We start from the raw sequence: 27,085 nt of genomic DNA on the forward strand, positions 1-27,085 counted from the left end.
GAGTACTACGTAGCATAAATTTGACTGTACAGTACGCTAGTTTTATTTAATCTCTGATAATAGATCGATATTTATCTAAAGAAAGTATACTAATAGGACAAATATTTTCTTAAAAATTATGTATTTCCTGTTACATTATAAAAATGAAATACTTTTGCTTGGTAAGTTAGTATTTTCTTTTAATTTCTTGTAAGAAAAAAGAAAATGAATTTATATATGTTGCAAGTCATTCTTCGTACAGTTTACGTCACGTGTCTTGTGACGTCATGTATCTGGCTGAAGAGCGCTGACAAACCGAATGATTTCCTTTCATTGTGTTACCGAGTAATCTTATTACAGCATTCCCATCATCTAAACACCGAGTAACGATATCAAGTGTTTTAGTGGTCTGTATCATTTATCATGAGATAAGTATAACTTACCATAAATTTAAGAAAAAAGTCTGATGTCACACTTCTGGCGGAAAGCAAGAGGCAAATCGAGTGATTTCCTTCCGATGCGTTACTATTCCCATAATAGAAACATTGAATGGTATATAAAATTTTTTAATAATTTTCAAGAAAATATGAAGATTCAACTGAAAAAAAAAAAGAGAGAGAGAGAGAGAGAGAGAGAGAGAGAGAGAGAGAGAGAGAGAGAGAGAGAGAGAGAGAGAGAGAGAGAGAGAGAGAGAGGAGAGAGAGAGAGAGAGAGTTTTTCTTATTTTTTGTTTGGGTTCCCCCAGGTCCATCAGTGTGAGGCACCTCGTATATCCACCAGAGTTGCTAATGCATCCTCCAGTCTTGGATGGTCTGGGATGCATCTCAGGTATTTATCGAGCTTATTCTTAAACACATCTACGCTCACTCCTGATATGTTTCTTAGATGAGCTGGCAGCACATTAAATAGTCGCTGCATTATCGATATCGATGCTGGTGCGTAGTGGATTAATGTCCTGTGCGTCTTCCTTAGTTTTCCTGGTATATTTTTTGGCACTATTAATCTACCTCGGCTTGCTCTTTCTGATATTTTTAGCTCCATGATGTTTTCAGTAATTCCTTCTATTTGCTTCCGTGCTTGTATTATCATGTAGCGTTCTCTTCTTTCTAGACTGTATAGTTTTAAAAATTGCAGTCTTTCCCAGTAGTCAAGGTCCTTAACTTCTTCCATTCTAGCAGTATAGGACCTTTGTACACTCTCTATTTGTGCAATATCCTTTTGGTAGTGTGGGTACCATATCACATCGCAGTACTCGAGTGTACTACGTACATAAGTTTTGTAAAGCATAATCATGTGTTCAGCTTTTCTTGTTTTAAAGTGTCTGAATAACATTCCCATTTTTGCTTTACATTCAGCCAACAGTGTTGCTATTGGTCGTTGCATAACATATTCCTATTTAACATTACACCAAGGTCTTTAATTGCTTCCTTGTTTGTGATTGTCTCGTTATTAGGTCCCTTGTATGCATGTACCATTCCTTCTCTGTTTCCATAATTTATTGATTCGAATTTATTGGAGTTAAATACCATCCTATTTATCTCCGCCCATTCATATATTTTGTTTAGATCTCTGTGTAGTGAGTTCCTATCTTCCTCACAAGTAATTTTTCTACTTATTCTTGTGTCATCGGCGAAACTTCTCACTACAGAGTTTTCAACATCACAGTCTATGTCTGAGATCATAATAACAAACAGCAGTGCAGCTAATACCGTACCTTGTGGCACACCAGATATTACCTGAGCTTCATCCGATTTCTCGTCATTTGCAACCACTATCTGTTTTGTTTTGCAGGAATTCTTTTACCCATTTTCCTATCTTTCCCACAATATTATGCTTTCTCATTTTTTTCTAACATATTATGGTCTACCTTGTCAAAGGCTTTTGCAAAATCTAGATAGATCACATCTGACTTTTTCATTCATCATATTTTTGTATATGTTTTCATAGTGTGCTATCAGTTGGGTTTGTGTACTTTTTCCGGGCACAAAACCGTGTTGACCTATATTAAACAAATTATTTTTAACCAATTGATCCATCATTTTCTTTTTTATTACCCTCTTGAGAGAGAGAGAGAGAGAGAGAGAGAGAGAGAGAGAGAGAGAGAGAGAGAGAGAGAGAGAGAGAGAGAGAGAGACTTCCTCGAGCAGTCTTTCAGGTAGTGGGCCGTAAAGGTGGACTGCCTGGACCATGTGCCTGCTTGCATGATTTGGCCTACTACCATGTTGATGTCAAATGCCAAAGAAGTGCTAAAACCCCTAATATCATGGGGCCGTGGGGTACCCGGGATTGTGGACCCCTCACTGGCGTAAGTTCTCTTGATGACTTGCCGAAGCCAGAAGGAGATCGTGTTCTTAGACACTGCCTTCTTTACTAGGCCTGAGGACACAAACAGACTGTTGATGCCCGGCCGGAGTCTGACTGTCCTGCTAAGGTATTTTCTGATTGTTCTGACAAGTCTTCCGGGTTGTCCGAGTGAGGGATTGCCGGGACCGAGAACCCATTGAACCTCGGATCTGCAATGGCTGGGTTCTGTGTTTTAGCCACAAATTCAGGCAGAAACTTAAAGTACAAGTCCTTCCACCCTTTCGAGTGCGAGACCTCGAATGACAAGCCGTGGAGCTCACTCATGCGCTTGGCTGAGGCCAGAGCCAACAAGAACACTGTCTTGAGGGTGAGGTCTTTATCTAGGATATCCTTGAGGGGTTCGAAGGGAGGCCTTGTCAGAACCTTGAGAACCTTGGCCACGTCCCACTGCGGGACCCGAGAGGCGCGAGGGGAACAAGACTGCTCGAAACTTCTGATGAGCATGGAAATCTGGCGAGATGCCCCCAGGTTGATGCCTCTGAGTTGAAAGACCTGCCCCAGGGCCGCTTGGACCCCCTTGATGGCTGGAATGGAGACCCCCAGGTCGTACCTCAGTTGGACAATGAAGTCTGCAATCTTGTGGACTGATGCATCCAGGGGCCTCAGATTCTGCATGGCACACCACTTCACAAACGTGGCCCACTTAGCCTGGTACACCACGCTCGAGGACTTCCGAAGATACCCTGACATGCTTGAAGCTGTCTTCTCAGAGTATCCTTCTTTCCTTAACAGACGCTTGATAATCTCCACGCATGTAGCCGGAGGCACTAAGTATTTTCGTGCAACCTCCGAAAGTGGGGCTGGTGCAGATCTTCCCTTATTGGTAGGGTAGGTGGCCAGGTCCTGTAGATCCACGAACCACTCCCCCTCCGGCCACCAGGGCGCTACCAAAGTTATCATTGTAGCCCTTGATTGTCTGAGTCTGTTGAGCACCTGCCTGAGAATCCCGAAGGGGGAAAGGCATACGCGTCGAGTCCGTCCCAAGAGTGCTGGAAGGCGTCCTCGAACGCTGCTGTCGGGTCTGGCACAGGAGAACAGAACACAGGGAGCTGTGTGTTCAGCCTTGTGGCGAACAGGTCAATCACCGGTGAGCCACACAAAATGTAGGACCTTCTGGGCCACTTGTGGGTGTAGGGACCACTCCGACTCCACTACTTGCCCTGCTCTGCTGAGGCCGTCGGCTAGAATGTTTCTTTTCCCTGGAATGAACCTGGTTGTGAGAATGATGTGTTTCCTCTCGGGCCATTCCAGGATCTGAGCCGTGAGATCGCACAGCTCCCTTGACCTCAAACCTCCTTGTTTCTTTAAGTAGGCCACCACGGTGGCATTGTCGCACATGAGGGCTATTGTGTTTCCTCGTAGTCGATGGGCGAATATTGCGAGGGCCTTTTGAACCGCCATGAGCTCAAGCAGGTTTATGTGGAGGAGCTTCTCCTCCGGGGACCATTTCCTCTCTGCTGTCTCTTCGAGCAAATGGGCTCCCCAGCCCTCCTTTGATGCGTCCGTGAAGAGCAACATCTCTGGAGGAGGGGACGCGAACGGCACACCCCGTAGGGTGTTCGCCCTGTCGGACCACCAAAGGAGCATGTTCCTGGTGGCTGGAGTCATCATGACTAAGGACTGAGGCGGGTCTCCCGGTGACCAGAGGTCCTTCAGATTCCATTGGACAGGCCTCAGCTTGAGCCTCCCCTCAGGAACTAGCTTCTCTAGCGAGACCAGGTGGCCCACGAGTCTCTGACAATTCTTGGCTCTCATTGGTGCATTTGGTAGGAATGGTCGCATTATATGGTCCAGATTGTCCAGCCTCTCTTGAGAGGGGAATGCCCTTGCTACTTGGGAGTCCAGGACCATCCCTAGGTATGTCATCCCGGTGGTGGGGACCAACTGGGACTTCTCTAGATTGGTAGTAACTCCCAGTTCTCTGCAGAAGTGTAACAGCTTTGACCCCTGCTTCTTTAAGGCTGCCTCTGAGGCTGAAAGTAGCAACCAGTCGCAGAGATACATGATCAGCCTGATGCACTGCTTGTGTGCCCAGGCGGATACTACAGTGAATACCCGAGAAGCCGTTGACAGGCCGAAGCAGAGGGTCCTGAACTGTAGAGACTGGGTTTCCCACTTCACCCTGAGGAACTTTCTGCTGGAGGGGTGTACGGGGATCTGAAAGTAGGCGTCCTTGAAGTCCAGGGACATCATGAAATCCCCTTCCCTCAGGGCTGCCAATACCGACTTCGGCGTGTCCATCTCGAAGGACGTCTTCTTGATGAACTTGTTCAGGGCCATGAGGTCTATGACTAGTCTCCAACCCACCGTAGCTTTCTCCACCAGGAAGAGCCTGCTGTAGAACCCCGGGGACGATTTCCGGCCAAGTTGCAGTGCTCCTTTGTCCAACATGGCTGATACCTCTTGCTGCAAGGCTGCTCTCTTCATGTGATCCTTGGGGGGCAGCCACTCCGCCCGATGTTTGGGAATCAGAGGGGGAGGCTCTGTCAGGAAGGGAATCCTGTATCCCTCCCTGAGAACTGCCATGGTCCATGGGTCCGCACTGTTGTCTTGCCATGCTTACCAATGTGATTTGAAGCATCCCCCCACCTGTGGTGTGGGAAGGTGTAGGGGGTCTCTCTTCCTATCTTCTTCTGGGGAGACGGTTTGAGCGACCTCGTCTCGAGCCCGAGTATTTCTGTCTAAAGGAGGCTTGGGCTGGGGCACCACCTCTGCGGGAGGGCCGCGAGGACTGATGCCAGGAAGGGGAGGGGGCCTCCTGTTTAGCTGGTGGCGTAGGCGGGTAGGCCCCGTCCACAAACGGTCTTCTATGTGGAGGGCGTCTTGCTGCTGGCTGCCTAGGCTCAGCCGAGTCTTTCAGTTTCCCCACTCTTTCCATGGTTTCTGCAACCGTCTGTAGTGGGAACAGGGTCTCACCCCACACCGGAGCATTCCTCAGGAATTTGGCCTCACGTTCGGGGAGTCTACGGGCGAGCCTGTTAAGTACCGTATCCCTCCTTCTTAAGATCCAGTTTGCTCAGTTTGCTGTCTGAGTCAAAGACTGGAATGTTAAAAACTTCATGGCTTTGCCCTGCGAACGTATGAGCTCATGCAAGAGTGCTTGATTCTCAGGCACCGAGAGATTGTGGGAGAGTTGGAAACCTACTAAGGTGCATGCCCACCAATCCAACCAGGAGGCCACATTCATGATGTCCTGCGACATGTCCTCCGCCTGAGAGAAGACCACTGGGGCAGTAAGGATCCTGTAGTCTCCACTGCCTTGGCTCAGAGCCGTGACGGCTTCTTCCATAGTCCGAGGCCCCGCAGGCAGTCCGTCTGGCACATAAAATTTCTTCTGGGTCCTCAGTCAAGAAAGGAGCTTGAAGGACCCTTGGGCCACGAGGGAATTCTTGAGTCCTGAGACAAACCGGTCGACGTGGTCAATGCCCAGGGACACGTCAGGGGCCACCGGTAGGGTCTTCTGGTGTACCGGGTTGTCTACCCTCCTACCCAAACCCGAAAGCCAGGCCTGTTCTGAGGACGGTTTGGTCTAATCTATCCTGTGGTGGTGCAGAATCAGTGCCAAGAGTTTCCTGTACGAGGATACTTTATCAGGCGAACATTCTCCCGTATCAATTAAGCCCGCTACTACTTGATCCTCCGTGTCGGCTGTATCCTTGATCACGGATGGATCCGTGGGGGCGTCCATATCCCTGGCATCCGGCCGGCTCGATGGAGCGGCTGCCTCCATCATAGATGAAGCCGTCGAGGAGGTGGTAGCCGTCATGGAGAGTGACTGCCCTGCTTTGCCAGTGACTGCATCCGCTGCTTGGATGGAGGCGGTGAGACTTTGGGTGTGGGAACAATGCTGGCTGAGCCAGCGGCTGCCTCTGCTGAACGGATGGAGCTGATGACTTGCCGGGCAAGGGCAAGGGCAAGGGAAAGATAGTGTGTGCCAACAGCTGCATCCGAAGCGTGGACGGAGCCGAAGAGACACTGGGCAAGGGCACGGGAACAGCTCCAGCAGCCGCTGAGGCAGGCACTGGAGCGGCAAGAGCCCTGTTCGACCCGCGAGGGGGAAACACTATCTTACCTACTTTTGCCCTCTTCTTTCTGGAACTCTTCCTCTTTGCAACTTTGGCCTTCTTCCTAGAGGGGCCTGAGTTCGAACTCGACTTCTTCATCTTCGACTTTTTTTTTTTTTCCCCTCATCTCCTGGCCACTGGAGTCTTCCGACGATGAAGAGCTGGAGGACGAGGTAATGTCCGAGGAAGATGAAGAGGAGGAGGAGCCATCCGAGTCCTCTGAATCCTCTGCCACCAACATGGGGCTTGCATTTGTGTTACCGGGGGCGTGAGTAGTGACTCAGGTGAGGCAAACCAGCCAGAAAACTCTTCTTCCTGCCGCATGGGTGACCTGAAGGGCGTCCTTGGCGCCGTCCACACAAAGGAGTCGGGGTCTGAAGAACATGTGGCTCGTCTTTCTCTGTCTTGATCGCCTCCTGAAACCGCTATACCTGAAAAGCACTGCCACGATGGGGGGGGGGGGGGGGAGCTGGTGTTCCTGACCTCCCCCATACCAGGTCCTACGGGCACCAGAACCTCGTTTACCGAAAGCACTTCAGTCACAACAGCAGACTCCACACTCGTCTGCGTAGGCACAATGCAATTAGATTTGTTAAAATCAGACTCTGGGTAGGGGAAGGGGAACCACTCTCTGAAGGAGCTGAAGTGCGCGCCAGTCTTCTTCAGCGACCGCTTCGAAGCCTTCTTCTTCTTTGTACCGAATAAAGTCCACTGGAGTTCCGGCCAGGACGCACACTCCGGACATGTGGACGTGGGCGAGCACACTCTGCCCCGACACGTGGAGCACAAAGTGTGCAGATCGATATCCAACTTAGAGAGCCATGCCCCGCATGATTTATCGGCCTTGGGCCCGGGACAACGACGTTGGGATTCCATAAGGGAATTCACAAGCAACACAAGTAACACAAGGAAGGGGTATGAACGGGAAAACACAAGGGAACACGTGGAACACAATGGTGGGTTGGACGGGATGTGAGAGAGAGCGGCGAGATGTTATCGACGCCACGACCAGATGCTTACTGGCGACAAAGACCTAGTAGTGCACCCACGCTCGCTGAACCTGGGTCGCCTCAGGTCACGTATCCATCCGCCACGGAGGGACCCGACAAGGGAAAACGGAGATAGGGAGAACTGCGCAAAATTCTTGGTCGGTTAGGGAAGAGATCCCAGATAGTCCTAAGAAAGTAGTTCTAGTTAAGTACTCCGTGTTGGAACAACATGCAATTACAGGCTATAATAAAATATATCTGATTGTCACAACTCTTGTATACAGCTCCCGAGCGGGGACCCCTGCTTCATAGGGAAGAGGTTAAATACCTATGCTTATGTAGTTAACTCCAGTAGCTAGCCTATGGCTACCATTTTCAAACAGTAAACCAATCGAATCTGCTCTGTATCATCTCAACTTCATTAAAACCAGTTCCTAAGCTATTTCAGTACATTCTGACAAAACATTTTTATTCAAGATAATTATTCTTAACAAAATTAACAATGCAATAATAAATTTCTTTAACCAGGCTGAGTAAAATCTCTCATATGAGAATTATCCTCTAGGACTTGAATCAAAATATTACTAACTATACCTTATGCCACAAGATGAAAATATATTCAGTAGTACATCAATCAAGTAAGGAAAATAACTTACCAACTTCACAGATTCATCATACATGTGTTTAATATCCTCATCCAGAGGAACTTCTTCTATTCTGAAGCCTACTCCGTGGAAACTTAACTGTCTCGCTATGTACATTCCACGAAGCTTCATATCCATAGCCACAATTTCCATAGCACCAACACCCCTGCAAGTAAATTGCCAATTGTAACAGTAATTCTTTCCTGATATAAATTCAAAATTAAGAAATAAAAACCTAACAACTTTAACCGTAAAATAAATTATACAATCACCTTAATAACAATAGAGTTGGCTACAAATTTTTTAAGTCTTAATAAACTTGTTATAAATCCCCGCCCCCCACCCCCCTAAAAAGAAAAAAATTGGCCATACAACTTTTAGAAACCAATCACCATAATATCCTTTAACGGTCATACCTCTTTTCTCAAAAGAATCTGCTTACGACATTTTCACGCTGCGAACCGATATGCGAAGATTTTTCTGACACATTGTGAAAAATTTTTCATGAGAAGAGAGATTTGTCAGCCAGGCCATGAATAAAAGTCACCCATTAAAAAAAGTTGAAGAAAACAGGTTGTTTTCACAATAGAAAATGTATCTCTCAATAGTAAGGGTAACTTTAATAGTACGGTACATATGGTACTGTATATTTTGTATATACAGTATTTTACTGTATGTATTGTATTATTTTCCATTTATTATTGCATTATGTTCTAACAACTACTGAATTTACAGGTATTAACAGTTAGTTTAGGTATATTGAAAGGTTGAAATGTATTTGGCTGTACAGTATTTCATTTAGTTATACTGTAGCTTTATTATAAAATTTAATGTGGTGTTTTTGAAGGGTTTGGAACAAATTAGGTGATTTACATGTAAAATGTGACTTGTAACACAAAATTTTCACAAAACGAAAGCCACTCCAAAAAGAATGCGTTTCATGTTAAAAAAATCAAATAATGATAGGTAGTTTGAGTAAAAAACATTTTTTTTTTGTATGTTTTTTACTTCATTGTTGTATTTAATTAGCCACAAGGTCCTAAAAAAGTTTTAGTTTAATTTGTTTTATTCCTGGTATTTTTAATATCTGCAACTGGTGGGGCATGTGTAAAGTTGGATGGGTATATGTAATTTTGACTTCTCTTAGTAAACAAGGTGTTTGAAACATCAATAAATCTGTAGTCTTATCACGGACAGTTATGTTTAGTGAACATGAATATAAGCTGTGCATTTAACAGGAACTATTTGGAACACATCTGCTCTTGTGTGGCTTCTAGTGTGTGTGTGTGTCCTCCTACTGGCAGCTTTGTTTTAAACCTCCATTCCAAAAGGTTTAAATTTTGTTCACAGTTCTTTGGTCTGCAGCCCTCTTGAAAGTTGTATACAGCTCAATCCACATTATATAATCTATTATATGCTTTTGCATATGGAACCTGGTGAGAGAGTACTGTGAAAAACGATTTTTGTATTTTATATTTCTTTTGTGTGTAACTATGCAATCAAGGAGAGGGGCCCCTTTCTTGTGTTAAGGTGAGAATGCAGAGATAGGTCAAAAACATAACATTGTTTTACAATCCCTTTGATTCTAACTGAAGTACCCCGTCAAATTACATTTGAATTTAGCCCAAAATATTTGCACTTTGAATTTAGCCCAAAATATTTGCACTCATGTTGGTCTTTATTTATATATGTAGATTGAATATTTAGAGGAAGAATTCTTCAAGAAGCTGTGCATGGGGATATCTATGCCTTTGCTGGATTTGAAAAAATCACAAATTATTAGTAAGTGCATGGGGATATCTATGCCTTTGCTGGATTTGAAAAAATCACAAATTATTAGTAATTTGTATTTTTCCTAACATACTTACCGAGAACTACGTTCATAGGAGTTACCTGGAACCTCCTCTCAATCGACCAGAGTTTTGTGTAGTTTACCCTACTCTCGTTTTCTGTAATGGTAGGCCTAGGCGGAAGGATACGTGCCCTGAAGGCAATGCCGAGGCAGGCACCATGTGAGCTTGGGTCGCGACCTTCAGTAAGTTCTATGAGAGAAGAATAGCAAAGGTCAGTGAGGCACTCGGGGAAGGAAGGGAGGGCCATAACCTGAAAGTAGTTCTCGGTAAGCATGTTAGGAAAAATACAAATTACTAATAATTTGTGATTTGTTCCAACACAGGAACTTACCTCGAACTACTTTCATAGGAGACTTACACATTAGGAGGTGGGAGTGCCTACCTGCCTTAAGACCCAACTGACGGGATGACAAGTACCTAGACAGGGGACTAGGTACTAAAGTGGTAAGAAACTGGATAATAAGATAAACTACACAAAGAGCTCATATTAGTGTATCAGTACTCGCCCTTCGAAAAATCCGTGATGTAGTGCTTGAAGAATTAGAACATGGTTGTGCAGGACCACTGGTCACGAGCTCTCAAGGAAAGAAAGATACAGTGATACCTCGGTACTCGACCATAATCCGTTCGAGATCCGTGTTCGACCTCCGATTTGTTCGAGTACCGAATTTTTTTTCCCCATAAGAAATAATGGTATATATTCTATTCCGTTCCCAAGCACTCGAACAGGCCCAAAATATTAATAAAACGTGTACCTAAACAACAATAATTATCTAAATGTGTATGAAATTGGTCAGAAAATCCTATAAAACAATTTTAAACCATTTACTGTACTAAAATAAAACAATTTTAAACCATTTTCTGTACTGTAGTGAACATACCTTTGAGCAGCGGTTCGATGGCATACAGGGATGGATGTGGAGAGGATGGAAGGGGGAGGTTACTGCTTGGAAGGAGAGTCCCCTTCCATGATGTGGCGGGGTAGTTCTCCTTCAGGAGTTGTTTCTCTCTCCAATGAAAGGGTGGGCAGATCTATTTCAGGGGTTTCTTCTCTTCTTTGTCTCTTCTTTGGAGGAGAAACAGGCTTTGATGTAGCAGCTTTCTTTTCTTTTGTGAAAAACTGGTCTATTGTTAATTGTTTCTTCCTCCTCTGCAGTATTCTTCGAAAATGATGAATACCTGTTCTATTACGAATACCTGTTCTATTACGAAACTTTTCAAACCAACCCCTGCTCGCTTTAAATGTAAATGAATCACTTTCACTGGTACTCGGACTTTTCTTCACTAATTCTTCATAGATATGCAACGCTTTTTCACAAATGAACGCTTCACTAACACTTTCCCCGGCCAACTGTTTTTCTTTAATAAATATTAAAAGCAACTTTTCCATCTCCTCAATCACTTGTGGCCTTTGCTTAGTTACCGCCGTAACTCCCGTTGCAACATTCGCCTTCTTAATCATTTCTTTATGCTTTAAAAACGTAGAAATGGTCGACTTCGCCATTCCGTATTCTACCGCTAAATCGGACACTCGTACACCATTCTCATATTTCGCTATAATTTCCTTCTTCAACTCGATCGTTGTTCGCACTGTTTTCCTCTTCTCCTTCCCCTTAACACTCATTACTTTCTTGGGACTCATTATGAAAGCTAAAAAAGCAATTAAAAGCACTGAAAATCACTAAATCACAACGAATGCTGATCGCGCGTTGTCTGAGTGACGCTCTCGAGAGAACTGATGCTTCCCGAACAAGCGAGAGTGGCCGAGATGGCGCGATCATCACAAAGCCCATGCGGTCGTCACGTGTTCGGCTGGTCGAGTACCGAATTTTTGGTCGAGCACCGCAGCAAAAATTTCTCGAAAATTTTGGTCGAACTCCGAATTGTTCGAGTATAGAGTCGTTCGACTACCGAGGTATCACTGTATAAGTAAAGACAAGGGGAAGATAAAAAAGATCGCACCTGTGTCTGATGATCTTGATATCCACGATTGAACCTGGATCTTGGGCCGTTAAACCAGTTGGAGCGCGGAGAAAACTGTACCAATCGAAAACCCACCTAGGGACTTCCTCGTACACTCGAGGTAATGAGACGTGAACGTCGACTGGTTTGACCAGGTGCCTGCTCTAAGAATCTGTGCTACTGACATGTTCTTTTCAAAAGCTAGAGAGGTACTAATACCTCTAACGTCATGCGCTCTGGGTCTCCCTGGCACTGGTAGACCCACACTGGTGTACGCTTTGATGATGACCTGTCTGAGCCAAAAGGAAATGGTGTTTTTAGAAACCTGTTTCTTAGTTGGGCCTGTGGAGACGAATAGGTTCTTTATACCTGGGCGTAGATTGGCCGTCCTTTTCAGATATTTCCTTATAGCTCTGACTGGACACAATTTCAGGTCATCCTGATTGACCGATGTGGGAATTGCTGGAATGGAGAAGCCCTCAACCTTAGGGTCCCAAACTGAGAGGTTTTGAGTTTTGGCCACGAATGAAGGTACAAACTTTAAGGAGACATCTTGCCAACCCCTTGAATGTTCTACTTCATAGGACAGCCCATGGATCTCGCCTACTCTCTTCGCTGAGGCCAAAGCTAACAAGAAGACCGTTTTAAGCGTAAGATTCCTATCCACTATATCCTTCAATGGCTCGAAGGGGGGCTTACTAAGCATATCCAGTACTCTAGCCAGGTCCCATTGAGGAGCCCTGGACGAAAAGGGAGGATAGGACTGCTTAAAACTCTTGATGAGCATCGAAATATGTCTAGAAGCTCCTAGATCAATTGCTTTCAAGAGAAAAACTTATCCTAGAGTGGCCCGTACTCGTTTCACTGCTGGAATAGACATGCCCACCTCATCCCTGAGTTGGACGAGAAAGTCCGCGATGTCGGGGATCGATGCTTCCAAGGGCTTGATTTTTCTTGAGGCACACCACCTTGTAAAAGCTGCCCATTTTGCTTGGTATACTGCTGTAGAGGACTGCCTAAGGTATCGAGACATCCTATCTGCTGTTTTCGCCGAATATCCCTGTCTCCTCAGAAGGCGCTGGATAACCTCCAGGCGTGTAGACGAAGGGACTGAGGATTCTCGTGGAACCTTAGAAAGTGTGGCTGCCTTGGAAGGTCTGATCTGTCTGGAAGAGGCCACGGAGGGAGTATTGCCAGTTCTTTTAGATCTGCGAACCACTCCCTCTCCGGCCACCAGGGCACTACCAAAGTCATATTTAGGTGGTTGGCTGTCCTGACTCTGTTGAGCACTTGCCTGATCAGAGCAAAAGAGGAAAAACGTACATGTCTAAGTTGTCCCACTTGTGCTGGAAGGCATCCTCCAATGCTGCCTTTGGGTCTGGGATAGGAGAACAGAATACGGGAAGTTGTGCGTTCAGCCTTGTTGCGAAGAGATCCATTACTGGAGATCCCCACATCCGAATGATGAACTTCGCTACTTCCGGGTGAAGGGACCATTCTGTTCCTACCACTTGGCCTACCCTGCTGAGGCCGTCGGCCAGTACATTTTTCTTTCCCGGAATGAACCTCTCCGTCAACTTGACTTGTTCTTCTTCGGCCCATTTTAGGATTTTCACTGCGAGAACGCACAACTCCTTCGACTTCAATCCCCCTTTCTTCTTTATGTACGCCACCACTGTGGCGTTGTCCGACATCAGAGCCACTGTATTTCCTTTTAGGAGAGACCCAAAGTGCAGACAAGCTTCCTGGGCAGCCCTCATCTCCAGAAAATTGATGTGCAGGGTTTTCTCGACTTCCGACCAACTTCCTCTTGCCGTCTTCCCTAGGAGATGGGCTCCCCACCCCTCCTTTGAGGCGTCTGTGAACAGAAGAAGTTCCGGAGGCCCGGAAGCCAGTGGCATCCCTTTGAGTGTGTTCGTACGATCCTGCCACCATTCCAGGGCCTGTCTTGTTTCCGGGAGAACAGGAACGATTTTGTAGGTGGAGCTCCTCTGATCCCAGAGACCTTTTAGGTTCCACTGAATGCTCCTGAAATTCTGTCTCCCTTGAGGGACCAACTTCTCCAAAGACACTTAGTGGCCAATCAGCCTCTGCCAATCCTTTGCCCTTCTGGGTTGGTCCGCTAAGAAGGGGTGAAGGACCTGGTCCAGACTGTTCAGCCTGTCTACCGACGGAAAGGCTCTGACCAGTAAGGAGTCTAGGACTATGCCCAAGTATGTCATCTTGTTCGTTGAGGTCAGGTGAGATTTTTCCAGGTTGATGGTGATACCCAGGGTCTTGCAGAAGTGTAGAAGATCCGTGCCCTGTTGCTTCAAGACTTCCTCTGAGGAAGAAAGGAGTAACCAATCGTCCAGGTACCGAATTAGACGGATTCCCCGATCGTGAGCCCAAACGGAGACCGTCGTGAATACTCTCGTGAATACCTGGGGGGCTGTGGAGAATCCGAAGCACAGGGCTCTGAACTGCAAGATCTGGGTGTCCCACCTCACCCGGAGAAACTTCCTGCTGGCTGGATGGATTGGAATCTGGAAATAGGCGTCCTTGAGGTCTATGGATAACATGAAATCCCCCTCCCTCAAGGACTCCAGGACCGACTTCGGGGTGTCCATCTTGAAGTCTGTTTTCCGTATGAATTTTTTGAGGGCTGACAGGTCTATCACTGGTCTCCAACCTCCCGTTGTCTTCTCTACCAGGAAGAGCCGACTGTAGAAGCCCAGACCTGGTAGGTGAACCGTCTCCATTGCTCCCTTTTCCAACATAGTGGAGACTTCTTGTAAGGCTGCTCTCTTCAAGGTGTCTTTGGGGGCCAACCACTCCGCCTGACTTGCCAGTATAAGGGGAGGTGGATCCGCCAGGAAAGGAAGCCTGTAGCCCTCCTTTAAAACCGTCACCGTCCACGATTCTGCACCGTGAAGTTTCCAAGCTTGCCAAATTAGTCTGAGGCATCCCCCTACCTGAAGCTTGGGCAGGAAAGAGGGGCCTCTTACTCTACCTCCTTCGGGATGAACGTCCTAAACATCCTCTCCTGCCTGAAGGGTAGGCTGTTCTAAACGAGGAAGGAGCCGTGTTGGTTCCCCTTTGGGCGGGATGAGTCGTCTGCGACCACAGAGATGCCGAGGAGTCTCTCCTTACTTGCGTAGAGGAAGAGCGAGAAGTTGAAGGAGCATCGGAAGCTGGTCTTCTAAACCCAGGCCTTCTCATCGGCTGGTGTTACGGTAATTCGGTCTCCTTCCTCTTAGCTAGTTTCTCAACGACCTCCTCCATCTTCTTAAGGGGGAAAAGTCCTTCGTCCCACACAGTCAGGTTCCGAAGAGCCTTGGCTTCCCTGTCCGGGATTTTCTTAAGAGATTCTTCAGGACAGAATCTCTCCATCTTAACACCCAGTTCGCTGGATGAGATAAGGACTGGAATGTCAGGAACTTCAGGGTGCAGCCCCCCGAGCTGACTAACTCCCTCAAGGCATCACGTTTGGCAGGGTCCATAGAGTCTGTTGCAATCTGGGAGCCCACCAGTCCAACCATGAGGCGACATTAATAAGGTCCTTTGACATTTCCTCCATCATAACAGCCTCTGCCTAGGAGAAGAAAATAGATGCAGAAGACAGGGCGTCTTCCGGGGTACCTTGACCCAAAATTTCCAGCACGTCTTCCAGTTTGCTGGCTCCATGAGGGCGTCCCTCCAAGGCATAGTACTTGCTCTGAGACTTAAGGCCCAGGAGGAGCTTGGAGGAACTCTGTCCCTTTGAGGTGTTCTTGTTCCGGTTCACGACCTTATCGATATAGGACCATCCCAGCCTAATGTCCATCGCTTCAGGCAGGGCTAAGGATGGCTTCTTCTGGACCGGCTCATCCATAATCCTATTCAGGCCGGACCGCTAGACGTCTTCCTCCGCAGGTACAGGCTTCTCGATCCTATGATGTCTCCTTATAAGGTTAATCCCCCTTCTATACGCGGAGTCCTCCGTTGGTCCATCATCTGGGTCACCATCCACTTCCTCCGTCCTGCGATGTGGAGTGTCGCTGACACGGGCAATTCCGCTCTGGTTAGGCTCGAGGTTGGACCTTTCAGAAAAGACGGGGGCCTCCGTCGTCTTTTGGGTTTTCAACAAGGAGACGGGCTCCTCCATGAAGGTGTTCGACGGAGGGATCCGTGCACGACGATCACCTCCACGGGCTGCCCGTCCTTCGAGGCGACTCCCTCCGCTGGGCGGATTGAGACACCTTCGAGGGGGACCTACGCCTTTCCAACGGGGGTCTATAGTCCGAGGCTGAAGCAGATTTGCGGCTGTCGGAGGCCCTTCTAGGAGGACTGTCTCCGGTAAGCCTGACCGCAGTGCCTGTGACCGTAGTAAGGTCTTTAAGCTTACTGCGGGGTACTAGGACCCACTCCTCTTGTTCCTTCGGGAAGGCACTCCTCCTGCTCTTCTTTCGCGGGGAACGAGACCATCTCCTGCTAGATCGAGACCTCGACGGAGACCTAGAGACAGACCGCCTTCGTTTGGATCTGTCTCTCTTCCTTCTGTGTCTCCTCCGACGACAAAGAAGACCCAGCTGCGGACGAGTACGACCCCTCTCCATAACGGGAACGTGGTACGGGTGGAGCCTTGCTCAACACCTGTTGCGTACCCAATGTTGAAGGCTGCAAAAACATGTCTGGAACCGCTGACGAAGGTGGTGGAGGCGCAGAAGGTCGATCCACGAAAGGAAAGGAGCAGCTCAGACCTTCTTCCAACCTCAACGGCGACCTGCACGGCGTCCTTGGTAGACTCCATCCAAGGGGATCCTCCTGCGGGGAATCTTCTCTCTCTGGGGCGCCTTTCGCTGTGGAGGCACCTGAAACGTCCACCCACGAATCTGGGGAAGAAAAGGGAACATGTTTATTCCACATAGGGTCCACTAAACATGCCCTCAGGCCCCACACACGCCTGAACAGATACAGACACCCCAGAATCAAGACCTACCAGGGGAAGAAGCCCTGACTTCCTCCCCTTAACCGACTTACCTCGTCCCCTACTCTGGGTAGGGGAAGAAGAAGGGACTCTATCCGACCTTTCGCCAGTCGATGTTGCAGGAGAAGAAAGACTAGCCTTCCTGGGAGACCGCTTCGAAGACTTCTTCTTCTTAGTCCCGAACTTAACCCACTGAACCTCGCTCCACGTAACACATTCGGGACACGTGTCCGAAGGCGAGCACACTTTACCCCTACACGTGGAACAAAGGGAATGCGGGTCCACCTCGGGCTTCGATAAAAACGTGCCACACGACTTCCCGGCCCTAGGCCCAGGACAACGGCGGGTATGCTCCATTTCACACTAACTCAATACCACCAGACACAGGAACGTAGCGGAAAAAGAAAGTGAACGCAAGGAAAGCACAAGGAAACACAAGCTAAAGCGTGAAGCACAAGGGAGAGCACAACGTAAAACACGTGGTACACAACACAAAGGTTCGCACTGAGATGTGAGGAGCGTCGAGATGATATCATGACGCGACCAGAGAACTTACTGAAGGTCGCGACCCAAGCTCACATGTGGCCTGCCTCGGCATTGCCCTCAGGGCAAGTATCCTTCCGCCTAGGCCTACCATTACAGAAAACGGGAGTAGGGTGAACTACACAAAACTCTGGTCGTTTGAGAGGAGGTTCCAGGTAACTCCTATGAAAGTAGTTTGAGGTAAGTTACTGTGTTGGAACAACTGTATTTTCTCTACTATGTAATTTACTTTTTCTCTCAATTGTTTAAATAAGATTTTTTTTTTTAAAGGTAAGCATTTCTTTCCCCTGCATAATCTATCCCATTCTCAGCCACCAATGTAGTGATTTTTTATATGCTTTCAATATGACAAATTTGGAGGTAATTTGCATTTTTTCCCAACGATACAAACCTTAGCCATTTATATGGGTATTACTTTCGGTGAAGCTGAAAGGACAAGCCATTAAAATTTAGCGAGGGTTAACTATCCATCCCGATAGTTAGCGGAGGGGTGTGTGTGTGTGCGTGTGTGTGTGTTAGCTTGGTAACACTCCCACTCACACACCCGTGATTGAGCTCACTTTGCTTAGACACAGGATTTCAAGGGGGACAGGGTTGGTGGACAATTTTGTGTATATAGTTAGTGTTTGTATCGTTAGGAAAAATACAAATTACTTCCGAATTTGTCATTTGTTCCGTAACTGGAATACAAACCAACGCTATTTATAGGGATGACCCACCCATTAGGAAGGTGGACATCCCTGACAATCTGGCTTTTTGGCTTTACCCGGGGTACTCCCTGTTGTGCAGAATTTTGTGCAAGAATGCAGAGACTCTAACACCTAGCTAATCCTGCAAAGCATGGTCAACGGCCTATACATGTTGTGTGTGGTGATAAACTAGCAATGTTACTTTTCAAGTAAACGTTATTCTGAGTTTTGTAGGAAATAATTGAAGAGACTGAGACACTCCCAATATCACCTCATCAGGATGTGGGGATGCAACAGTATTGGAAAAATGCTAGGTTACACAAGGGAGCGATGGTTTACCTGCAGAGGTTTGAGGCCAGCTTGGGCAGATGTCTCAGGAAGCTGATTTCCCCAGAGAGGGGAGGATGAAGAAAGGAAAAGCGCTAGCCATTCCTTTTCATTCACTCAGACTAAAACCCGGGTAACAAATGTCCTCAACCTTCTGATACTTGTCCAATAAGGAGCTTGAGGTACTAAACATCTTGCAGGTACTGGGTGGTGAATGTTGTTTGGCGTTTCCAGACACCGCTTGCAATACCTGCATCAGAGTAGTTCTTTTTAAAGGCCAAGGACGTAACAACGCTCCTGACATCACGAGCTTCGGGAAGATGTGTTGGAGGAGGGTCAGGATTCAGGGCAAAGTCAATGACCTTGAAAATCCATGCAGAGATTGTGTTTTTTGTGACCCTTCTCTTGATTGTGCCCGTACTTAAGAAGAGTTAGGGCACTCTGGGCCGAGTTACTGCTGTTCTCTTGAGGTAGTACCTTAAACATCTCACTGGATATAGTAACAGATGATCTGGGTCGACAGTTACAGAGTGGAGACTAGTTATCCAAAAAGATTCAAAACTAGGATCCAAAATCCCCAAATTCTGAGTCTTTGTAACAAACTCGGGAACGAAGCTGAAGCTTACGTCTCTCCATCCCTTTGAATGGGCGACGTTGTAAGAGACCTTGAAGGTCGCCGACTCGTTTGGCCGATGTCAAGGCGAGTAGGAACACAAGTGTTCCAAGTCAGGTGGCGATCTGTTGCCTGGCGTAATGGATCGTACAGCGGTCACTTTAACAGACCAGAGACCTTGAACCACATTCCATGGGAGAGATCTAACTTCCGACTGAAGACAGGTAAGTTGATAACTTCGCACGAGGAGGGAAAGTTCAAGCGATGAGGATATGTCCATTCCTTTCAGTTTAAAGGCAAGGCTCAAGGCTGAGTGATAGCCTTTGACCACTGAATCTGAAAGGTGCATTTCTTCCAGCAAATACTGAGAAACTCTGCTATTGATGGAATAGTGGGATCGAGTGGATTGAGACCCCTTCCATGACATCAACCACAGAAGACATTCCACTTCGCCTGGTAGACTGAGGCTGAAGATTTTCCCAGGTACCCCTAGTGGTACAGGTTGACATGTGGTTGTTTGAGTAGATTGTGTCTTGGAGGAAGTTCTCTTGGTAGCTTCATCAGGAGCAGCAGAAGGTCTGGGTACCATTGCGTGATGCCATAGCGGAGGTATGAAGGTCATTGAAAGATTGACCGATGTTGCCCCACCATTGTTGGAATGCATCTTGGGATCTGGGACTGGGGAGCAGTACAATGGGAGCTGAAGTTCAGGGACGTTGCGAACAGATCCACAGTCGGAAAACGCCACAAAGTCAGGACTTCATTGGCTACTAGATGATCCAATGACCATTCGGAACCCACTATCTGCAATGTTCTGCTCTGATTGTCAGCAAGCACATTCTTCTTGCCTGGAATGAAGGAAGCTGATAGTGAGACCAAGTAGACTTTTGCCAATCTTAGTATCTCTACTGCTAGAAGGAATAGGGGCTGCAAATAAGAACCTCCTTGCTTCTTGATGTCAGCCACTACCGTGGTGTTGTCGCTCATCACCACCACTGTTTGGCCCGCCCAAAACTGGTGGAACTCTTGAAGGGCTAGAAAGACGGACTTATTCTCTAAGAGATTTATGTGAAGGTACTTTCCGGACTCTGACCAAAGGCCTAAGGCTGTGTGATGCAGCACACGGGCCCTTCACCCTTCCTTTGATGCGTCCGAGAACAGCAACAAATCGGGAGTTGGGACGAGAAGATTGACACCCTTCAGCAGATTCTCGGCTGCCAGCCAACATCTGAGGTCTGTCTTTTCATTTGATCCCATGGGAATCAGAATGTCCGGGGAATCAAAGGCCTGATTCCAACTGGACTTCAGACGCCACCTGAGAGATCGAAGCCTCAGGCGACCGCTGGGAACTAGACAGCCCAAGGATGATAGGTGTCCGAAGAGATAGAGCCACTTCTGGACTGGGAGTTCTCGTCTGAGGAAAGGCCAGGCTACTTTCCTCAGCCTTGCTATCCTGTCATCTGATGGGAAGGCTTTGTGCAGTTTTGTGCCAAATACCATGCCCAGGTATGCCAGTCTTTGAGTGGGAAGACGTCTCAAGGTTTACCATGATCCCCAGATCTTGGCAAAGCCTCAGAAGTTTGTCTTGGTGCTGAACGAGGGTTGCTACCGAGTCTGTAAGGATCAGCCAGTCGTCCAGGTAACGAAGGAGAGGGATGCTGAACCTGTGAGCCCAAGATGACACCAGGGAAAACACTCTTATAAAGACCTGAAGTGCTGTTGAAAGACGGAAACAGCATCTTGAACTGATATGTCTAGTCGATGTTAAATCTCACATACTTCCCTGAAGACGGATTGATTGGGATCTGGAAGTATGCGTCCTTTAGATCCAGTGTACACATGAAATCCTGTGGTCTTATCGATAGTATGACCATGTCTGCTGTCCCCATGCTCAACAGTCCATTCGACAAACTTGTTCAGAGCTGAGAGATCGATAACTGGTCTCCAGATGTCTTTTCTCACAAGAAAGTCAACTGAAGAAGCCTGGAGACCCGTCGAGGACCTCCTGGAGAGCGCCAGTCCCCAACATGGTCTGAACTTCGGCCAGAAGAGCCTGCCCCTTTGTTGATCCCAGCGAATCACTGAGACTGTCCAGGGTTCGGACCGGAGCCGCATCCACCTGGTCTAGCAGCTTTGTAGGCTTCCCCTTACTCGTGAATAAGCAGGGGTATGACCTATCCTAACGGGGGAACCACACTAAGGGAGATAGCAGTGTCTCTCGAGGGCCGAGATTGGCCAGGAGTTGATTGGCCTACACTACTACTCGTTGCCCCCCCCCCTTAATGGGTGGTACGAGGAATCATTCCCGTTTTCGGTTGTTCTTCAGTTCATCTATGACCAACCTGTCTCCTGAGGGGAGGTGGGTGGGCCTTCGAATGTATATATAACTGACAGGTAAGTATTCATAAAACTTTGTTTCATCATAAAAACTCCATTTTTATGAATAGAACTTACCTGGCAGTTATATATACATAGCTGATTAACACACTTGGAGGAGGGTGATAGACAGTAAACATCGTTGGGGAAACTACCAAAAAAGTTGTAGGATAAAAAACACCTTGATTTCTTACCTGCTAAGGTAGCTGACTTCAAAGGTTCCTGCCTCTTGAGTCGCTTTCCCTTAGGAGTGTCAGCCAGGATGTGACCTGCAGTGCTGAAAACACTCAATCGAGTCTGTCAACGGGGTGAGACCAACAATCTGACTAGACTTCAGGACTACCTATTGCCCAATATAAAAAACTGCAACCTTACTAAAACCAACCACCTAACCTTTGCAAAGTAGATAAAAATTATCTAACTAGACTGAGGTGACTATACACAAGTCGAAGTCCTCAGACAACCATTAAAAACACCAACCCACGCACAAGTATACAAAACTAAGGTTGAGGGAAGGTAGTAACTCCTTTGCCTAATACAGAAGCCGTAGCTACGTATGGGCCCAAAGTATAGCATTTCTCATAATCCGCTCTCACCTCTCTGAGGTAATGAGAGGCGAACACAGAGTTGCTCCTCCAGAATGTCGCATCCATAATTTGTCTGACCGACATGTTCTTGCGGTAAGCAAGCGAGGTCGCAATGGCTCTCACTTTGTGAGCCTGCACTTTTAAAAGTCCAAAGTGTTCCTCCTCACACAAGAGATGTGCTTCTCTTATAACTTCCCTCAGGAAAAAAGACAAAGCGTTCTTGGAAAGGGGCTTCTGAAGATCTTTCACAGAACACCACAAGGAGCTAGAAGAGCCTCTCACATTTTTTGTGCGAGACAAGTAGGCCTTGAGGGCTCGTACTGGATAGAGGAGCCTCTCTTGCTCTTGACCCACTAGGTTAGTCAAGTTAGGAACCTCAAAGGTCCTAGGCCAGGGCTCTGAAGGGTTCTTGTTCTTGGCGAGGAAGTCTATTCTTAAGGCACAAACTGCCCCATTCAGATTGAAGCCTTCCTGCTTTTCAATTGCATGGACTTCACTGACTCTTTTAGCTGTTGCTAAGGCCAAAAGGAAGAGGGTTTTCTTCATAACCTTCCTAAGAGGAGCTTGTGAGATGGGCTCAAATCTCTTGGTGCACAGAAATTTAAGAACCACATCAAGGTTCCAAGAAGGGCGCTTTAACTGGACCTGCTTGGTTGTCTCAAAAGACTTCAAGAGGTCATGTAAGTCCTTATCGTGAGACAAGTCCAAGCCTCTATGCCGACAGACTGAAGCGAGCATACTTTTGTACCCCTTGATTGTGGACACAGCCAGCTTAACGTCCTGCCTGAGGTACAACAAGAAATCAGCAATCTGGCTCACAGAGGTAGTGGATGAGGAAATTTAGTGCTTCCTACACCAAGCCCTAAAAGTCTCCCACTTGGACTGGTAGACCCTCCTCGCTCTGGCGATAGCTTTCGCAGCTTGCGCTGAAAATCCTCTCGATCTGACGAGCTTCTCGATAATCTGAAGGCAGTCAGATTGAGAGCGAGGGGGTTTTGATGATACCTCTCGAAGTGGGGTTGTCTGAGCAGCTTTGGACTTGCAGGAAGGCTTCTTGGAAAGTCCATCAACAAGTCCACCACATCCGTAAAACATTCCCTCATCAGCCAGAAAGGAGCTATCAGGATCATTCGTCCAGAATCGAGGAGAGCGAATTTCCAGACTACCAGATTGATGATCTTGAACGGGGAAAAGGCATATGGGTCCATCCCTGTCCAATCCATCAAAAAGGCGTCCAATGCTATCGCCTCCTTGTCCGGAACCAGGGAGCAATAGTTGGGGATCCTCTTGGATAAGTTGGAGGCGAAAAGATCAATGAGGGGTCTTCCCCACAGCCTCCAGAGACTCTGACAGACCTGTTGGTTGAGGGTCCATTCTGTGGGAAGGACCTGCCCTTTCCTGCTGAGCATGTCCGCCCTCACATTTCTCTGTCCCTGAACAAACCTCGTCAGCAGACCTATCTTGTTCTCCTTCGCCCAAAGAAGGAGCTCCCTTGCTGTTTCGAACAGAGACAGAGAGTGAGTCCCCCCTTGCTTTCTGATGTAAGCAAGAGCTGTGGTGTTGTCTGAGTTGACCTCCACAATCTTCCCAGACACCAAATCTTTGAAGGCCTTTAGCCCCAGAAAAAATGACCATCAGCTCCTTGTTGTTGATGTGCCATTCCAGCTGATTTCCTTCCCAATAGCCTGAGACCTCCTTGCTTCCTAGTGTTGCCCCCCAACCTGACTCTGATGCGTCTGAAAACAACACTAGGTCTGGGTTCTTCTTGTGTAAGGAGATCCCTTCCCCTAACAAGGCTGGATCCAGCCACCACTTCATAAGATTCTTGACCTCTGCTGGAATGGGGAAGGAAAAGGAGTCTTCCTGCATCTTTCTGTTCCACATTTTCGAAAGAAAGTGCTGTAGAGGCCTTAGATGGAGTCTCCCTAGAGAGACAAACTGTTCGAGGGAGGATAGAGTTCCCAGCAAACTCATCCACTTCTTCGCTGAGCACCTCTTCTTGTCCAGGAAACTTCTGACTTTTTCGAGACACTTGGTCTGTCTTTCCTGTGAGGGAGAAGCCCGAAAAAGAACTGAATTCAGAACTATCCCCAAATAGAGAATAGTCTGATTCGGCTTGATCTGAGACTTCTCCCTGTTGATGACCAGGCCTAGATCTTGAGCCATCATAAAAGTCTTTCGTAAATCCTCCAGACATTTCTCCCTCGATCGTGAACAAATCAGCCAATCGTCCAGATAGAAGGATATCCTTATTCCCTCTTGATGCAGCCAGCCTGACACATTCGCCATTATCCTGGTGAAGACTTGAGGAGCCGTGCTGAGACCGAAGCAAAGAGCTCTGAATTGGAAGCACTTGCCCTGCATTACAAATCTCAGGTACTTCCTTGAAGTCGGGTGGATGGAGACATGGAAATACGCGTTCTGCAAGTTGAGGGACACCATCCAGTCCCCTGGACATACTGATGCCAGCACCAACTGAGTCGTCTCCATGGAAAACTTTGTCTTCTCCACAAAGACGTTGAGAGAACTGACATCCAGGACGGGTCTCCATCCGCCCGAGTTCTTGGGGACTAGAAACAGCTGATTGTAAAAGCCTGGGGAGGATAGATCCCGAACCGGTTCTATCGCTCCCTTGTCTAGCATTTGGTCGACTAGGTCTAATAGGGTCTTCTGTTTCCCCGGATCTGTGTACCGGGCTACTAAGGCCAGCGGAGCACCTGCGAGAGGAGGTTTCTTCAGAAAGGGGATCTTGTATCCTTCCTTGATGACTGAGAGGGACCAGGTGTCCGCCCTTCTCCTCTTCCATGACTGCCAAAAACCTGACAGTCTTGCGCCTACTGTCTGGAGGAGACGAACTTCATTTTCTGGAGCGAGGTCTGAACGAACCCTTGGTAGATCTTGGTCCTGACTCTTGCCTTCTTCCTCTAAAATCTGGTCTTGAAGAAGTAGTCCTGCCCCAAAAGGGCTGCTGGAATTTCTCTTCCTCTCATTTCGAAGAAGGAGGAGTGGTTGCCAAGGGCTTACGAGCTGAACGAGATAATAGGTCTTGGGTGGCTTTTTGGGCCAGCGAAAGCGTAATGTCTCTAACCAGGGACTCGGTAAAAAGATGTTGAGACAGGGGGCGTAAAGAAGCTCAGACTTCTGCGCAATGGTAACAGACCTTGAAGCAAAAGAGCAAAGCAGGGCTCTCTTCTTTAGGATCCCCGCTGAGAACAGCGCAGCCAACTCATTCGCCCCATCTCTGAGGGCCTTGTCCATACAGGACATAATACTGGTAAGGTCCCGAGTTCCTTCCATCTGGTCAGTTTTTCTTGCCAGAGTCCCTAGTGACCAGTCTAGAAAACTAAAAACCTCAAAGGCTCTAAAAACACCTTTGACGAGATGATCCAGCTCCGACATCGACCACATGACCTTGGCTGAGTTGAGAGCATGCCTTCTAGCCGAGTCCACTAAGCCAAAGAAGTCACCCTTGGAGGAGGACGGCACTCCCAGACCCAAAGGTTCCCCAGTTTCATACCACATACCAGCTTTTGAAGCAAGACGAGCTGGTGGAAACGAGAAGAAAGTCTTAACTGCTTGTCTTCGCTCCTTCATCCAGTCATCAATCTTCGCAAGAGCCTTCTTTGCGAAAATCGACAGTTTCATCTTGATGAAGGCCGACTGTTTCTTGGCCTTCTTTCTGTTAAATTGGGATTGAGGAGATTGAGGGGCAGCAGGTTGGAATTCCTTTCCAAAAAGTTCAAGAAGGGAGCGAGAGAGAACTTAGTAATCTCCAGCAGCGTCGGCCGGTTTATTATTGTCATCAGAGACCTCCTCGAGGTCCTGATTCACATCTGCCACATCCTTCGAGCGAAAAGAAGGCTCCTTAGAATCCGACAATGGCAAATCAAAGGAATCGTCCTGCAAAAGATGGCTTGCATCCTGGAGCCCAGCGCTAGAAGTGTCCTTGGAACGAGAGGCAGTATCGTCCCGAAGAGGCAGGCTGGTATCGCCCTGGCGCCGAGAACGAGAGGCAGTATCGTTCTGGCACCGTGAGCGAGAGGCAGTATCGTCCTGGCGTCGTGAATGAGAGGAGGTATCGTCATGGCGTCGTGAACGAGGGGCGGTATCGTCCTGGCGTCGTGAACGAGAGGCGGTATCGTCCTGGCGTCGTGAACGAGAGGCGGTATCGTCCTGGCGTTGTGAACGAGAGGCGGTATCGTCCTGGCGTAGTGAATGAGAGGCGGTATTGTCCTGGCGTAGTGAACGAGAGGCGGTATCGTCCTGGTATAGTGAACGGGAGGCGGTATCGTCCTGGCATCGAGAACGAGAGGCAGTATCGTCCTGGCATCGAGAACGAGAAGCAGTATCGTTCTGGCATCGCGAACGAGAGAGAGTATCGTCCTGGTATCGAGAACGAGAAACCGTATCGTCCTGGTATCAAGAAAAAGTATCGCCTTGCGAAAGCGCACATTCATCATCCTGGCGCAGAGAGGGAAAAGTTTTCTTAAGAGAACTCCGTTCTCTCTTAGAAGTACTCTTCTTAAAAGGTAACGAGTCGTCTTTACGTCTTTCAGACTGGGCGTGAGGGCGGCTAAATGCTTGCACTAACGTAAAAAGTTGTTCCTGCATGACAGACATAAAGGATTTAGCAACATCAGCTGGGTCTTGCGGTCCCGACGGGGAGGGTTGACGAATAACACTCGTAGAAGGGGGAGGATCTTCGGCTGTAAAATCCTGACTTGCAGGCTTAGGCTTAGCCCTTTTCACAGGCACGGAGTCGAAATCATCCTCCGACGGACAAGGTTCAAAACTGCTAGAACCGGGAGAGAAAGAATTTGACAGTTCGTCGCGGTTCCATCACTTCTTAGTAGGTCTTGACGCTTCAAACTTCTATTTACGTCTGGGCGAATTCGGAGAAGAAATTAACACATCCGACACGTCTTTTCCGTGACGGTCAAGAACAGCCTGGGAGTCGGCAACAGGGCTGTTTGAGGCGACGGCTGACCGAGGGTACGTACCTCTCACCCACTTTCGGTTGTCGACGTACCTTCTCCCTTGGTCCTGGGAGCTTGGTAGAGGTCTAGGCCTAGGGTAATGACAGGTTCGGTCAGTCGCCACCTCCACTGCACTAACACAAGCACTTTCACTATTCTTACCTTTAAAGG

The 27,085-nt window shown here is 47.7% G+C and overlaps 1 protein-coding gene across 1 annotated transcript in view; it reads right to left on the reverse strand.

Annotated features, from left to right (window-relative positions):
* Positions 1-27,085, reverse strand: part of sno (strawberry notch) — a 276,724-nt gene that overhangs the window by 36,669 nt on the left and 212,970 nt on the right. The window contains exon 12 of the mRNA XM_068368814.1: positions 8,053-8,206. Within this exon, the coding sequence (XP_068224915.1) occupies positions 8,053-8,206 (154 nt within the window). The remainder of the gene's footprint in view (positions 1-8,052; positions 8,207-27,085) is intronic.

The sequence above is a fragment of the Palaemon carinicauda genome, chromosome 3 (assembly GCF_036898095.1).
Source record: "Palaemon carinicauda isolate YSFRI2023 chromosome 3, ASM3689809v2, whole genome shotgun sequence".
Classification (NCBI taxonomy): Eukaryota; Metazoa; Arthropoda; class Malacostraca; order Decapoda; family Palaemonidae; genus Palaemon; species Palaemon carinicauda.